The 15,895-nt window shown below is 46.8% G+C and overlaps 7 protein-coding genes across 7 annotated transcripts; 5 read left to right on the top strand and 2 right to left on the bottom strand.

Moving 5' to 3' along the window:
• Positions 1-753: 753 nt before the first annotated feature.
• CNBG3510 (hypothetical protein) lies at positions 754-1,582 on the top strand (the record flags this gene model as incomplete). Its single annotated transcript, XM_769277.1, has 3 exons — positions 754-1,135; positions 1,196-1,404; positions 1,454-1,582. 3 exons carry the CDS (start codon positions 754-756, stop codon positions 1,580-1,582), a joined length of 720 nt encoding a protein of 239 aa, XP_774370.1.
• A 446-nt stretch (positions 1,583-2,028) lies between these two features.
• On the bottom strand, positions 2,029-4,066 carry CNBG3500 (hypothetical protein; the record flags this gene model as incomplete). The annotated part of the gene is made up of 9 exons (XM_769276.1): positions 2,029-2,040; positions 2,088-2,439; positions 2,490-2,965; positions 3,023-3,280; positions 3,334-3,585; positions 3,638-3,727; positions 3,787-3,839; positions 3,892-3,937; positions 3,998-4,066. 9 exons carry the CDS (start codon positions 4,064-4,066, stop codon positions 2,029-2,031), a joined length of 1,608 nt encoding a protein of 535 aa, XP_774369.1.
• A 240-nt stretch (positions 4,067-4,306) lies between these two features.
• Positions 4,307-5,255, top strand: CNBG3490 (hypothetical protein; the record flags this gene model as incomplete). The annotated part of the gene is made up of 5 exons (XM_769275.1): positions 4,307-4,420; positions 4,507-4,519; positions 4,570-5,035; positions 5,086-5,175; positions 5,228-5,255. 5 exons carry the CDS (start codon positions 4,307-4,309, stop codon positions 5,253-5,255), a joined length of 711 nt encoding a protein of 236 aa, XP_774368.1.
• Positions 5,256-5,993: 738 nt separating this feature from the next.
• Positions 5,994-8,075, top strand: CNBG3480 (hypothetical protein; the record flags this gene model as incomplete). The annotated part of the gene is made up of 5 exons (XM_769274.1): positions 5,994-6,266; positions 6,321-6,388; positions 6,437-6,915; positions 6,975-7,596; positions 7,649-8,075. The coding sequence occupies 5 exons, from the start codon at positions 5,994-5,996 to the stop codon at positions 8,073-8,075; spliced, it is 1,869 nt and encodes a 622-aa protein (XP_774367.1).
• Positions 8,076-8,602: 527 nt separating this feature from the next.
• On the top strand, positions 8,603-9,503 carry CNBG3470 (hypothetical protein; the record flags this gene model as incomplete). Its single annotated transcript, XM_769273.1, has 4 exons — positions 8,603-8,702; positions 8,757-8,896; positions 8,953-9,087; positions 9,141-9,503. 4 exons carry the CDS (start codon positions 8,603-8,605, stop codon positions 9,501-9,503), a joined length of 738 nt encoding a protein of 245 aa, XP_774366.1.
• A 387-nt stretch (positions 9,504-9,890) lies between these two features.
• Positions 9,891-10,525, bottom strand: CNBG3460 (hypothetical protein; the record flags this gene model as incomplete). Its single annotated transcript, XM_769272.1, has 3 exons — positions 9,891-10,095; positions 10,223-10,280; positions 10,342-10,525. 3 exons carry the CDS (start codon positions 10,523-10,525, stop codon positions 9,891-9,893), a joined length of 447 nt encoding a protein of 148 aa, XP_774365.1.
• A 4,004-nt stretch (positions 10,526-14,529) lies between these two features.
• Positions 14,530-15,820, top strand: CNBG3450 (hypothetical protein; the record flags this gene model as incomplete). Its single annotated transcript, XM_769271.1, has 2 exons — positions 14,530-14,805; positions 14,867-15,820. The coding sequence occupies 2 exons, from the start codon at positions 14,530-14,532 to the stop codon at positions 15,818-15,820; spliced, it is 1,230 nt and encodes a 409-aa protein (XP_774364.1).
• Between the last annotated feature and the right edge of the window lie 75 nt (positions 15,821-15,895).

Here is a 15,895-nt window from a genome sequence, read left to right as displayed (position 1 = left end):
GTTCCGCTCGATAACGTTAGTCAATTTCTTGATTGTCCTTACCCTCGAGAAAAACAAGGTTGGGAGGCGTAGCAACGTCTCATATGTGATGGTGCAGAAGAACCGATTGTGAAGGTCTCACCAGATATTACTATGTGTACATGTATATGAGTAACTTTCGTTGCAGGAATCATTGGCACCCATCTTTGTTTCTTCCCTTTCTTCACTCTGAAAACTATATGCTCGAGGTGGCTAAACCATGTTCACAAAGGACCGTAGGTTGTACTCATACTGCCATTATACTTAAAATTTACCCGCAAGCAATCATCTAGCCTATGCAGGATGATGGCATGTAACTTATTCCACTTTTTATCCGCTACATCATTGGAAGGAAGTTCTTGGACGTCGCGGCAACAACAGTTCATTAAAGTACCGCTGGTAGTTAGGAATGTAGATCGAATAGATTGAGAATGTTGAAAGGAGGAATGAAAAGCCATATCAGCCCTCTTTTCTCTCTCTTTCCATTTGGTACCACGGCTTGTGGGGGGTGCAAGAAGGGGTTGAGGCCTTCCTACGTGGAATTTATAGCATCTTATCGTTATCGATATTAGAGAAGTCGTTGGAGATAAGGGCAGAAGGCCTGGGAGACTGCTATATAGTCGGTGAAGGATGAAATGTAACATCATCAAGCCCTCTGGTTCAGATCTCTATCCTTCGAGCCTCCCAAATCCCATCACTTCTCACAACTTTTCGTTATCTTACTACAGCCATAAGATGGACCCTCCAGCCGTAAAACTAACTATTACCTCTCCCTCCCCTACAACCCCTTCTGATCCTCCTCCCGTGTCCCCATACCTCCCCACACCTCCTCCCGAGGCCCTTCTCCCTTCTTCCCTCGCCGCAGTTTACGTGCCAACCCCTATCCACCCCACTGCGCTAGCATACGCCAAGACGAAGTTCGCTCGCGTCATCCCTTCGCATGAGATGAGCCCCGAAGAAGCTTGGCCATTGACAAACGGTGTGATCAATCGAGCTAACCTTATTACGAGAGAGGTGTTGGATAAGGCAGGGAAGTTAATGGGTTTGGCCATTGTAGGTGTCGGGTATGACAGTATTGATATTGAGGGTTGCAAGGAGAAGGGCGTCACACTGATGAGTTAATCTTCTTCGCTCGATCCTTTGATCCCAAAAATGATTACTGATGATCCTGTGGCAGACTGTCCGGGCGAGAACTCCCAGGTCGTTACTGAGCTTACATTGTCGCTCACTCTCGCTCTCCTTCGTCGAGTGCCCAAGCTTGACCGTCGCCTTCGTGCTGGAGAAACCATGTTGTCTATTAACAACCTCGGTAGAACGTTGAGAGGTAAAGTAGTAGGAATGGTTGGCATAAGTGCCACTGCCCGTCGAGCTGCCGCTATCTTCCATGTAAGCCACCTCCATAAAACCAAATGCCCCTGCTAATGGATGCGTTCAGCATGCGTTTGACTGCACCATCCGCACCTTCTCACCCACCTCGCCTCCTACGCGGTGGTCTGCCTCCCATCCCTCTGGCCCACTCCCTCACACTCGTCATTCCTCCTTATCATCCATGCTCCCTCTCTAGTGTCTTGGTCAACTTGTCGAGAGGCGCTGTGGTGGATGAGGTTGCCTTGGCGGACGAGTTGAGAAGGGAACAAAATGATGATGCAGGAGTTAGGAGAGTATGGGGAGCGGCGAGTGACGTCTTTGTAGTAGAGCCCATTAGATAGGATGTCGCCAGCGGGTTACTGGAGCTCAATAACTTCATTGGAACGCCTCATATGTGAGTTCTAAAGTCTGGAATTAGCTACAAATGTTAATTTCCATGTAGCGGAGGTAGCACCGTGGAAGCCCAGATCGATGTGTGTCTTCAGGCTATCGACCAGCTCGTAGAGTTTTTTGACCGTTATCCGGTGAAAAATCGAGTGTGCTGAGCCTTTTTTGATGACGTTGTTAAAATGCATGTTAGTGTAACCAAAAACAATTACCATCTATCACAATTGTCAATGCATGTTGGGTAGTATGAAACAATTATCGTGAAAACTGTACTATGTCAGCAATGGCGGGCTGCCAAGGAGTAAAATACGCACCTGAATATCGTCAATCCTCAAAATCAACGCCACCGTCTCAGTCGCCAACTCCAAAGCACTCGTAGACACCAGCAAAGGTTGAACCACGTTCTCCTCCAAAATGTTACTGATAATTCCCTTCTTCACATTAATACCTGCATTCCGGTCACCAAGAGCGTGCTTGTTTCTCAGCTCCGTGACGATGGCAATGGGGTTAAGACCGGCGTTTTCAGCAAGGGTGGTAGGGATGACTTCGAGAGCTTCGGCGAATGCTTGGAAGCAATAAGCCTCTTTACCCTTGAGAGTGTGGGAATAATCTGTCAGAAGACGAGAGACATGGATTTCAGGAGCACCACCGCCGGCAATCAACGCACTAGGACAGATCAGCGAACGCTTGAACAGCTGAAACAACGAACGACTTACCGCTTCTTCACAAGACATCTTACAACACACAAAGCATCGTGCAAACTCCTTTCACTCTCCTCAAGCACAAGCTCATTCGCACCCGTGCAAACAACACTCACGGTCTTACCCGCGTTCTTAACACCAGTGACCTTAACGACCTTGGCGCCGGACTGGTTAGTTTCCTCCACCAACTCTGCAGAACCGAGCTTGTCCTCGGTAAAGGCCTCAATGTCGGCCACGGGCTTGGCACCGGTGGACTTGGCAATAAAGTCGATTTCGTCTCTCTCGATATCCTTGATGACGAGGATCTTGAGCTTGGCAAGGAAGTGAAGAGAAAGATCGGTGACGGCGTCACGGAGGATAGATTTTTGAATGAGGAGAACGTTACAGCCAGTCTTCTTGATACGCTTGCAGAGGTTGAGGAGATATTGTCGCTCTTCCTTCAAGATCTTGTCCATCTGACGGTAGTCGTTAACTACGATCTGATTGTCCATCTGCAGAAAAGTTAGCGTAGTTTCTGATTCAATGAACTACGGAGCGAATCCACATACGTCGGGCTTAGGACTACTAAGCTGGAATTGAATCAAACCAATCTTAGCCTTCTCCATCCTTGTAGGTCCTCCGGCGTTAGTCATCGCGATTTGGTTCAGCGCCAAACCCTCAACCAGCTCAGTGTCTTCAATCGTCCCGCCGACTTTCTTCACTATTCTGATATCTCTCAAGTCGACATTGGAAGAGGCGGAGGTGACGAGTCGGGTGACGGCGGATACGGCGATGGGTGCAAGGGTTGAGGAGTATTGGGAAACGATCTAAATTTTTATTAAGTATACAACATCCACCTTCAAAAGACATAATAACCAACCTTGGAATTCAGACTTGTTCGGGCAGCACGCAACAAGCTCTCTCGGTCGTTCAGATCAACAGGCATGCTTATACCCTCGAGGAACTCGACAGCCTTGGAAGCGGCGTTCTGGAAAGACTGGGCTACCGTTGTGGGATGGATACCTTGAGCAAGTAACTGTTCGGCGGCGGATAGCAGACTTCCGGCAAGAACGACAACACTGGTGGTACCATCTCCGGCCTCGATATCCTGAGCTTGTGAGAGCTCAACAAGCTGAAATAATTGACTGTTAGTACAGGAAGACTGAATCTGATTCGGCACATACCATTCGTGCAGCAGGGTGGAGTACCGCCATGTGCTTGAGGATGGTAGCGCCGTCGTTGGTGATGACGACTTCTCCATTACTGGTTTGGATCTGACCAAAGCATAGAGTATAAGCGATGATGTTTCGAGCCGCATTTTCAAACTCCTTACCATCTTGTCCATTCCCTTGGGTCCCAAACTAGTTCGCACGGCGTCCGCAACGGCTATAGATCCCAGTTAGCATGACTTCACGGCCGTCAAATAATCCGAGGATACCCTTCGCCGCGTTCATGTTGGACAACCTGACCTCAGTAGGTCTCCCCTACACTCATCTGTCAGCACAAAGCGGCTTACGACCAATCACACCGAAGTCTAGACGAACCTTATCGGTGAAAGAGCTGTCGGAGATTGAGGCTCCAGGGCCTGAAGGAGCTACTGCTGCTGAAGCCATTTTGTGTGACTGTACAGAGGCGAAAGAAGGACTTATGGATGATTGGAAGTGTATAGAATCGCTGGGATCTTTCGTGTCATCGAGCGCGCGGTGGAGAATGGTGGGATAAAAGACGATAAAATGACGTGGAAGATATTTGAGCGCGTTTCAACATGACCCAGCCGAGGGGAAAGACAAGTCGCGCGAACAGCAGCCCTGGTAACAGTAGAGCATCGAGAAGAGATCACACAGACGCCCGCCATGCCAGTGGTAAAGAAGGAAGAACTATCCCAGAAGAAGGATCCGGAGTCAGAGGAGTCTGGCGTGGAGGATGAATATGAAGTGGAAAAGGTCATCAAGCATCGAGGGAAGGGGGTGAGTAACGCCCAATTATTGCGTCCTCGATTGCGCCTACATGCATGAAAAGCTTACCATGAATCTTATTGTTCTGTTGATGACAGAAAAACATTGAGTGTGAGCACCATTCATAGTTGTTGATATGTAAAACTGATCTTGAAGTATAGTCCTTGTTCGTTGGAAAGGATATGGCCCAGAGTACGACACTTGGGAACCCACCGAGAATGTGTATGTCTTACTTGAATTCTCACACAAGCGTATCGTTGATTTGAGAAGTGCGAGTGCAGAAGAAGCTGTCGCTGCGTATTGGGAATCACAAGATAAGACGGCCGCAGCGCCCAGAAAGCGAGGACGTCAAGAAGCATATACTGCTTCGCAGGCATCTATAACTCCCAAACCCGAATCATCCAAGCAAGCCGCAAAGAAGGCACGGACAAGTACAGCAGCAAATGGAATCAAGGCATCTGTGGATAAAGGGGAAGGAGATGAAGGAGCATCGGACGATGATATTGACCGGCAATACAGCGGGAATCTCGACAAATACAATGACCTGAAGAACTGGGAGAATGTGGTCCAAAATATTGAAACAGTTGAACAGGGAGAAGGCGGTCAATTGATTGTTTACGCTACCATGTATGTCTTAAGCGACATCATTTTCTTGCGCTGAGCTAACTGTTCCCCAGGAAGGGAGGCGAAAAGGTGACTATACCGACTGAAGTAGCCTATAGAAAGTGCCCATTGAAATGCCTTTACTTCTATCAGAAACATTTGAAGTGCGTCACACATTGCCCCACTTGATGACATTGGCTGATTTACGGATCTCAGGTGGAGACCGGTAGATGAAAACGAATGAGAATCATAGAATACTGTTTTGACGAATAACTGTTTCTTTGTATTATCGAATAAATAGCATGTGCCTATGTATAAGAAGCAACCATTATGGTTCACTGTCAAGGTTGCAAGGCTTGACTAATGGCCCTGATATAATCCACAATATGCAGCAATCAAAAAAGCGAAACACCAGATTTTAGACTTGCCATAGATGGCCATGGATTGATTGTAAGGCCGCATAATTAGTTGACCTCTGTGCTTGCTTTGATGTGTTGTTGCTCAGGTTTCATTCAATTTCTATTTTGTCACTGCGGAATAACCGATTGTAGGCCCATTTTATGCATCCATATCTGTATGCTTTTCAATGTCACTACCTAAACTAGATTTATATGCATGAAACTCCATTCTGTCGTGCATGCAGATAAAGTGTTCTTTCGTCGTTTGCCGCTGTATTCATTCGTCTTTTATTATTGTATGAATAAATTTCCCACGGTATTTATCGAGAATTTAGTTTTGAGAGCAAGAGTCGAGTTCACCACAAAAACAACAAAATCACCTCTTTCATTTAACTACTTCCTCGTTTACTCCCATAATCTACATCAGATCCTCTCGAGGACGTCCCACCATTACAACCCTACGTTCACTTCTTCCAAAGTCACTCACGCGCATTGTCAGGCGCACTCCCATCCAGCTTATCGCTCGCCAATACTCAGCCCCAGCCTCTAAACTCGCCCTATCGCCTCTAAGGAATTACCTCAAAATGGCTTCTCTCCAAGCTTCGGATATCCCCCAAAAGTACTCTCTCCCCACTATACCTGAGATTCAGGGTGTGGACCCCACCAGGAGCGTAGTCGAGGCATTCAAGATTGCCGCGGCTAAGCTTGTGGCGGATGCCTGGGAGGAGGATGTTGCGAAGATTTACCCTGCTGTTGAGATGGGCAAGAAGGGTGCCGACCTTTCCGTTGCTGTGGTTAGGTTCAAAAGGGGAAAGCCCGCCGATTTGGAAGTTTGGACAAAGAAGGTCATTGACAGTGTAGGTAAAGAGCTGTCATGAGTACAAAGGAGAGTACTGATATGGGCCGAGTAGTTCAAGGCAGATGTCTTTTTCTCTGGCCTGAAGTCTCCTGACAACAAATTCCTCCATTTTACCTTCAAGTGAGCATCGACTTTCGTGCAAGGTATAAAATCTGATGTCGGTCATAGCAAAGAATCATTTGCCTACCATCTCCTTCGTCAAATCAACCTCACTGCGGCCGCGTCTGTCGCTGACCCCTCTAATCACACTCTCGCCTACGGTACCACCACTGAAGGCGCCGGCAAGCATCTCGTTGTCGACTTCTCCTCTCCCAACATTGCCAAACCATTCCACGCTGGTCACTTGCGAAGTACTATTATTGGTGCCGTTATTTGCAACCTCCACGAGGCTAACGGCTGGAAGGTTACAAGGTTGAATTACCTCGGTGACTGGGGAACTCAGTACGGTCTCTTATCCGTTGGTTTTGACAAATACGGAAACGAGGAGGAGTTAGTAAAGGACCCTATCCACCACTTGTTCCAGGTCTACGTCAAGATCAACAACGCGAGGGATGAACAGAAGAAGAAGTTTGAGGCAGGCGAGACTATTCCAGATGAGGAGAACATCCACTTGTTGGCTAAGAAGGTCTTCAAGGACATGGAGGACGGTAGGTGTCTATCGATGTCTATCTGCGAAAATTATGTACATTATCTTACATGTCTTCAGGCGAGCCCAAGGCAATTGCCCAGTGGGCCCGATTCCGAGATCTCTCTATCGAGAAGCTCAAGGGCACCTACAAGAAGCTCAACGTTCATTTTGATGTCTACTGGGGTGAATCCCAAGTTTCTGAGGAATCCATGGAGCGGGCTGTCAGGATCGTTCAGGAGAAGAACTTGACTTGTGAGGACCGAGGAGCTTTGTTGGTCGATTTGACCAAGTTCAAGATGGACAAAGCCATCGTCAGGAAGGGTGATGGTACTTCTATCTACCTTACCCGAGATCTTGGTGGTGCCTACGACAAGTACCAGAAGTACAAATTCGACAAGCACATCTACGTCGTCCAGGCCGCTCAGACCTTACACTTCAACCAGCTTTTCAAGACTCTTGAACTCATGGGCGAACCTTACGCTGACAAACTTGAGCACGTTACTTTCGGTCTTGTCAAGGGTATGTCTACCAGGAAGGGCACCGTTGTCTTCTTGGAAGACATCATCGCCGAGGCTACCGATGTCATGCACGAGCAGATGAAGAGCAACGAGGCCAAGTACGCTCAAGTCGAGGACCCCGAGGGCACTAGTGCCATCATTGGTACCACTGCCGTCAAGATCCAAGACATGGCTGGTAGGAGGTAAGCTTTCCAACCGAAGCGCGTATTGAATTGTCAGCTAACCTGCTTGTAGGATTAACGATTATGACTTTGACATCAAGCGATGTACCTCTTTTGAAGGCGATTTCGGACCCTTCATCCAATACTCTCACGTTCGTCTTTGTTCCGTTCAGCGAAAGAACCCCAATGTACTCGTTCCGCAATCTATCAATGAAATTGATCTTTCCATCCTCAATGAGCCCAAGGTCAACGACATCATCATGCATCTCGCCCTTTATCCCACCCACGTCCGAAACGCTTTCCTCCAAAGTGAACCTAGCCAACTTGTTACGTGGTGTTTCAAGTTGGGTCACTTGGTCGGTGCTGCTTGGGAGACTGTCAAAGTCACTGGTCAGGAGGAAGAAATTGCCAAGGCGAGGTTATTCTTCTACGTCACTACCAGGGAGGTTTTGGCGAGCGCGATGAGGATGTTGAGTTTGACTCCAATCGAGAGGATGTAAATGGTGGTCAAGGCTTAGAAGCGGTATTAGTAGATGCATATTTTATTACTGGGATATCTAGCTATTTCATCTCCTGTCCCGCATAAACATGGTCTGTCTATTGTCATTTGCGCCGCATTCATCAATGCAAAAGGCAACGAAGAAGAACTGAACAACGAACGGCGGATAACAACTTCATAATTTTCGAAAATCACGTGATGTAGTACATTCCTCTCTTTCGAGCTTTGCGCCGCGCTCCTCGTCCGTCGCGCCCTCCCATGTTTAGATCTTACTCATTCGATTGAGTGAAAGCATTCGAAAGAGCATACAGTACAAATTTCAGCAATCATGGCTGGTGGGTACTTTTGTAGCGGGATTTTTGGAAACACAAAGGCTGATCAGTTTATAGACTACAGAGCTATTTTAGACGAAGAATTCGAAGTTTGTCTGGGCAATTGTTTTCAACCATTGTTCTAACAAATGCTGATATGTGTTGTCTCGCCAGGTTTTGGACTCTATCTTCCCGGAGGAGACAGAAAGTGCGTTCTATGACTTCTGCTCAGGAGATAACTGACTGTCGCATAGAAATCAATGACACATCTTTGTCAATACGTATCGAACCCGAAGAACCCAACTCTGCCCATCCCTGTAAGGCTCCCAAAGTCCTTGGACGATGTTGACTAACGACTTCGACTGCTACAGTGACACTTAACCTCATATTCGAATACCCTGAAACATATCCCGACGTTATTCCTGAACTCATCATTGAAGCCATCGATGAAGAGTCCGGAGACTTGACGGAAGAGGAAAGGGAGAAGGTGCTTGGCGAGTTGAATTCGATTGTACGTTGGCTCCCACAGGCATGAAGAGTTGGCAGAGTACTGATCTGAAATGATAGGCAGAGGAGTCTTTGGGGATGGCCATGAGCTTTACTATCGCTTCTGCGGCCAGGGAAGCATTGGGCGTCGTAATTTCTGAGAGATTGCGGAAGGAGAAAGAAGAAGACGACCGACGCACGAGAGAGTATGAAGAGGTATGGTTGTACTGTTGATCGTTCATGAAATTAGAAAACTAACCATCTCTAAGGCTGAAGCAGCCAGGACTCGCGGCACCCCTCTCACACCCGACGCTTTCAATGTCTGGCGTAAGGCGTTCACTGCAGAGCTCGCCGCCAAGCGCGAAAAGGCTGAAGAAGATCGCATCCGAGCTCTTCCACCTAAGGAACGAGAGGACTACAGGAAGAGGAGGGAGAGACCAACCGGCAAACAGCTGTTCGAGAACTCCAAGGTGCTCGCTACAAGTGACGAAGCTTTGTATGAAGAGGGAGCTGAGGAAGTCGACTTCAGCAAATACACTAGAGAGGAACGAGAAAAGGAGAGAAGGAAGGAAGAAGAAGAAGAGGAAAGAAGAAGAAGGGGTTTGGTCGAGGGAGACAGTGATGGCGAATAGGCGAGTAATACTGTTGACATGATACATGTTTTTATAGTAAGCGATATGGCAGCTACAACTTTGCAACCCCCATAGGCTTCCAAGTCTTCAAGTGCGTCCCTACAGCTACGATTTTGCCAGAGTGCTTGACCTTGATCTTTATTTTTTGACAACAAATGACATCAGCTCAGCAAAACAGCACAAATGCCACAACGTTCTGACGTCGCCAAGCCGACAATAATTCAACTGTCAAGTCTCGAATAATCCCCGTTTCTTCTCACATGTGAAAGCTCAGTCCTAAGCCTTGAACATTTGGCCGAACTCCATTGCAGCACCTTCGAAAAATGTATTTCGGCTCGAAATGAATGCGCGAAAGAGAAAAGGCACCCGCCAATCGTGCGCAATTCTTCATATGAGATTATGATTACTTACTTCACATCTCAAATTTGCTAATGTTGGTGTACATTTGAGTATCTGTATGTCGATAATTAAATCGGTGCCCAAGGTAACCGGATGCAGGTACTGTGTCTCCATTGAAAGCGATACGCCAGCCATCATGGGCGGACCCCAGAAAGTTGGTGTATGAAGATGAACTAGGGCAGCCGATGTCAAACTTTGCGGTGCGAGTCACAAGTTACAAATCACAACAAGTTTGAGTTGGTTTTTATTTTATATTTTATTGTCAGCAACATTTTAGCGGTGATATGAAACGCGTATATAAAACTCTAAGAGCGGCTTACGTATCAACAAGCCAAGATATGGCAGCTCCATGTATGTTTCCGATCAAGTTGGTCATATCTGAAGTCATAAGCTCATGGTCAGTTTCCCAAAAAGCCGCTAAACATCGAGATTTTCTCACCTTCGGTAACGACCCCTTCATACCTCATTCTCCACCCATCCACCTTTCTCCTTCCTTTTACATCTTCAGGTGGGACATCATCCGTGTCGATGATTTTGATTGAACGTGCCAATGAGGGGGCAAAGCCTGCTGAGGTAGTTATGGCTTGGAACAACTCCTGGTCTGCTTTGGTTGCAAGGGGCATCTTGTTGACGCTTGACACTTGAGGTTGTGGAGGATCGAGAACAAAAACTTCCACTATTACCGAAAGATACAGAGATTATTGGTGCAATAAGGGACCCGAGGACGGGGCAGAGGATTTGATAATTCGGTGTCCGTCCGATCCCAAACAAATATGACTCCGTCGATTCAACTGAATGTAGTGAATGTCGCTGTGCGGTTGTTAGGCTGCGATTTGCTGTCAAGGTGCTCGCTACCGGTTCTACGACTGCACTGTAAGTAACGTGTGTAAGCCCCTCGTTGTCTCTCCCGGAATGAAAAAGATCTTGATAAAGCGTTACCTGTTTTCGTGACTGGACCATGACAGCTGATGGATACGAAGTTATTTTAGCCGGAAGAGAAAGGCGACGTAATAGCCGAACAAGCGGTGAAGGGCGGGGCCAAAAATCAAGAAGGCCGAGGGCTTCGCTTCGCTTCACTGCATCTGCGAACAATTGCTTATCCCTTGCGTGAGGAAAAGCCGCTGGCTTATCGTTCTTGCATACTTTCTTGCGAGATTCTACGAATTTTTTAAATCCATGTTGAATATTCATTGAGTACCTCAAGTACTTGCCATTCGTCCTTTTCCGGGGCTGTCACTTTCAACGGCTGAGACCGACGGTCGCCAAAAACTGATCAGAAGAGAAGATGTATTTTGTGCAATGCTGATCCAGCGCTTCTAGTAGCGCGCTTACAGCTATAAGAAGCCCCCATTATTTTCTAACATGCCCATTGATTTGAATATCAAGTTGATCATTGTCCTTTTGGCCTTCAGTCGATCAGTCTGTCATAATATCAATATTCACCCTCCGCGTCGCACGCAGTGCTACTACGACGGAGTACTGCCATAATAACAGAAAGTAACTGTATGTATAACTATAGGTTTTTACCATCCAGTTTATCTTTTTACTGCAGGAAAGAAGCTGTGGGCGTGCTTCTGTATGAAGGGACAAGGCCTGTGAATGTTATTGTTCACTCTATTATCATCGGGTGCTGGGATGATGATACATCAATCTACTACCGTCCTCGACTGCGTCAGACTAATCGTAATGCTGGAACCTTTATATATTGCAGTTAGTTAAAGCTCCAGCCAATATCTAACTACATTACTAATTAACCCGAGGCTGAAAACGAGTAGTATTAGTAGTAGCGGGGAGCTTTGAGTGATTTCGTGTAACGATGCCACTGTTGTCCTCGTAGAGGCCGGAAAACACCTTATCCTCCGTCCCTAACGCCGTGCCTCCTCGCACGGTCCTCCTACTCGTCCTCTCTCCTTCTTCCCTCCCTCTCTCTCCTCTCGGCGCCCCAAAACTACTTCCCTTTATTCCTCTCGTCCTTCTCCTTCTCTTCCTCCTACCCTCGTTCCTCTGTATTTTTACATTTCGGCTCAGCGGCAGCGCAGATCGATAGCAGGTTCCCACCATACTCTAACCCACCCACATGTTGTATAACTACAGTCAGTGATTCAGTGATGCAAGTAAAAAAAGTGAAACAAGAGTAATAGAGGACTAGAACAAATATGGACCAGCAGTTACGAACGAGCGCCAAAAGAGCTTCGGTACATCATCACTACACGATGACCAATCCTTTGCTATATAGAAGCCCAAGTTCCAAAAAAATTGAAAATGGAAAAGAGCATCATACAGCAGAATGATGTGAATAAGTAGTAATAAAGAAGGGGACATCAAACGTGAAGCTTGTAAGGTTAAGTGGACGGTAGGGTGTTATAAAGAGTAGCAAATAACATGCGGAACGAAACAATCAGTCATTCGTCATGGCTTTTTGTCTTGGGCTCCTTCTCTTCTAGTAAGTAGAAATAAAACAAGGGAGAGGGAAGGAAAAAGGATGCGTTACCAGAAAATATTGATTCAAACCTTCTGGTATATGCACAGCAGAATAAATAGTCCGCAGCGACATACGTATTCGTCACGGAAAACACCTGAACCCCGGAGAAAAAGGAGAAAGAAGCCAGAAGGGACGGAAAAAAAGGGAAAGTGTTTTTAATTATTATTTCATCTTTCATCGTCACTGGGTTCCTATTTGAACTGGCCTTCGGTTTATTATCCATTTTTATGCTTTTTCGTCAAAAGTGGATCTTCCCTGTCTTTGAACCTTCAACTTACATCATGCACCTCAAATTCTTTGATTATTAATCTGTTGCGTGTTCTGTTCCGCTGCGCTGATTAAAAAGATTGTATGCACTGGATCTGCACCTGTACTCCGTGTCCTGTATTATTGTGATATTGAAGACAATGGGCATGGCGGTCTATTGTAGGTCATTCATAGAGCCAAAATTGTATCATGGCCCTACTGAGCTCTGAGCTCACGAAGGATAACTAACCATGTGCTGCGTTATTCGTTGTTGTATTATGCTGTGAGATCGAGCCAGGAACAAGTATTTATGAGATCCACATCGATCGATTATCGGTAATTTATCGGATCGACAGTTTGTGACCCTTCTTCCGTCGATCTCTGGCCTCAATAATTAATTAACTGGCCGACGATCACTTCACATCAGTAACCCCTAATATGTGAGCTGATTAAAATTATGCATGCTTTTCTCATTCCTGAAATCTTTGAGTACATTGAGACATCCCTTGCTGCGTAACCGGTAACTGATTGAGCTCCAGTTATGAAATCCTTTCCTGTTACCCTGAGTGCAATAACTTGCTTACTTGTCCCTTATTACCAAAATGTCTGTATGTATCAATTTTCGAAACATTACAAGCTGTCCAAATTCACATCGTTAAGTGATCATCTCAGGGCAGCTGACAACCAGGCATAAGGAGAAAAGTCTACGGTAACTTTACCGATCCGAGCTAGGAATAACTGCTTAATTCTCAGGTTCAGGGTGTTTTTTTTCTCAATTACTTGTTAACGCTTAACGCTCAACTTCACCCGAAACCTCTTGACCTGTAATATGTAATCCTTTCATGAAGAAGTCGGGGGCCATGGTGACAATCCTTGATTATTTACTCAGACTCCGCCTAACACGGATGAAAATGCATTATCGTCTATGTACGGCGAGTATTCTACCCGACCTTTGCGAATAGCAAATACAATGTCAGAACCTCTGGTCCTGAAAACCACGGCGTGACCTACATCATCGCTTTGCGTACGACGTTGTCGCAAAAACGAGAGCCGAAATACGGTTCTTGTTGATCAACAATACGAGCATTAAGGAACTGGACCCTTTCCACTATAGATCCCTTCGTAGAAGACGAGTAACAGACTAGCGCCCGAAATGTAGTCTCCTTTCAGCATTGGTGCTTACAGTATCATTCGCTTCGGTCGGCTTCAGTTGATTTATCAAACATCGATCACCATCTCTCCATTATCCATTTCCGAATATTCATGCGAGCTGCTAGATTTTTCAGGATTTTAGATGACCTTTACGGAAGATTTGGTATCAATTACCAATATGGAGTTGTGCGATTGCGGGCAATATACAATGCTCACCCTTTGTTAATTATCGTTGTCTCAGCTTCCGTGTCTCAAGGAAGCAGGGCACCGAACATGACAATGTCCCGAGTATCAGTCTTTCGATCTTCTCTGCCGATCTTTAGACTGAAAGGGAATTAGACGAAGGGTGGGATAGAGCCTCTTACTGTCAGCATTTCTGTTGTCTGGCCCGAGTCTTTTCCTGTAGGGCATTGAATGAGATGAAGATGTTATCCTCCAGATCGTCCTCTTAACAGACACCTTTCCCGCCATTCCTTCGCCTGACAGTAAAAGGGTTCAGGCATGTTGTTTCAAAAAGGGGGTCAGGACCCTTTTCGCATGAGCCGGGTTGGTTTGGTGAACTTCTGCCATGTTTGCGAACTACAGCGGAAGCGAAAGCCTATAAGTAGCATTAATCTTCTTCATTCCCCTCCTCTTCCTTCTCAATCTGAAAAGCAGACCCACCAAAACGACCTCCTTTCCCTCTAATCTTTGTACCGACCTTTGACCGATACAGTCCTTTTGCTCCAGTACCGGTCGATAATAGCCATGTTCCTTTCCCCCATCTTCCCTTCTCTCCTCCTCGCTGTATGTCTCCTCTCAAACAGCGCCTCTGCTCGTGCAGTATCCAACTTCACCCTCGGATCTAATGAACGTCGGGCTACTGCTTCTACTTCAAGTGGTTCCACTCTCAAGTGTACCACAGTCTCTGGTATTTGGTTGGGTTTCAAGTACGACTTCGGCTGTCTTTGCGAAAGCGATGTAGAATCCTTCTGCAACAACCATGGAATCAGCAGCTCATGGAAGACTGTCATATCTTCTCACGTGAGTCAATCCTTCCTATCTTCCCCCTGATAATGACAGTAATGCTGATTATTCGCCACAGATTAGTTCCACAGGCAGCTCTCATTTCTACCCCGATCACGCTCAACCCGTCTGTGACGGCTCCGGTGGTTACACCTGTGGCTCCCTCTCACGTTCCTCCAATGGCCAATGTGGCTCCACCACTTGCGACCTTCAAAAGACTTCTTCCAACGGTGGCTGTTGTCCTCGTGGTCAGACTTACAAAGACGGCAAATGCTGCGGTACTGTTGGCTGCAAGCGTGACGGTTCCCAATGTACTCCTGCCCTCTCTTGTTCCACATACACCTCTAACGGCATATGTTGTTCTTCCGGTACCTCCGGCTGGACTGGTTACACCACGGTTTGCTGCCCCAAGGGTCAGATCGAAAACGGTTCCACAGGCAAGTGTATCACCAACTGTCAGTCCGGTTACGAGTACAACTCTTCCAAGGGCAAGTGTGAGCCCATCTGCGACATCTCCAATGGCTACGTTTATCAGCAAACTTCCAAGGGCAAAGACATCTGCTGCAAGTCTGGCAGGAAGGCTTTTCAAACCGTGTGCTGTCCTGTCAATCAGCCTGAGGTCGGTGAGACGGGTGTCTGCTGTCCTTCCGGCTCTCAAGTTACCAATGGCAAGTGCACTACCCCCACGGGCAAGAGCACCAACCACCGACGAGTAGCTCGACAGTTCCAAGAAGCGCTCACTGCATCTCCATCTTATGGTCTCGCAGCCAACGCCAAGGGCGCTCTTTGTCCTTCCGGTCTTGCTGCTTGCCCAATTGGTGATTTTATCTCCTCCGGTCAATACGAGTGTCTCGACCCTTTGGCCGACTTGCAGTCTTGTGGAGGTTGCGAGAGCATGGGCACTGGCAAGGACTGCACTGTCATTCCTGGTGCCAAATGGATGGGATGCAACCAAGGCGTTTGCGAAGTCTACTCGTGCAACAACGGATGGAAGAAGAGTGCGAATGGGACTGAGTGTGAGAGACTATTATAGAAAAGGAAGTCGATTTTATGACCAGACGCAAGAAGAAACGTGGGATGATGGTTTAGTTGCTGTATCATAGTAGTA

Source organism: Cryptococcus neoformans, chromosome 7, assembly GCF_000149385.1.
Source record: "Cryptococcus neoformans var. neoformans B-3501A chromosome 7, whole genome shotgun sequence".
Lineage (NCBI taxonomy): Eukaryota > Fungi > Basidiomycota > Tremellomycetes > Tremellales > Cryptococcaceae > Cryptococcus > Cryptococcus deneoformans.
The sequence above is the reverse complement of the archived record's forward strand: the minus strand, read 5'-3'. Positions and strand labels throughout refer to the sequence as shown.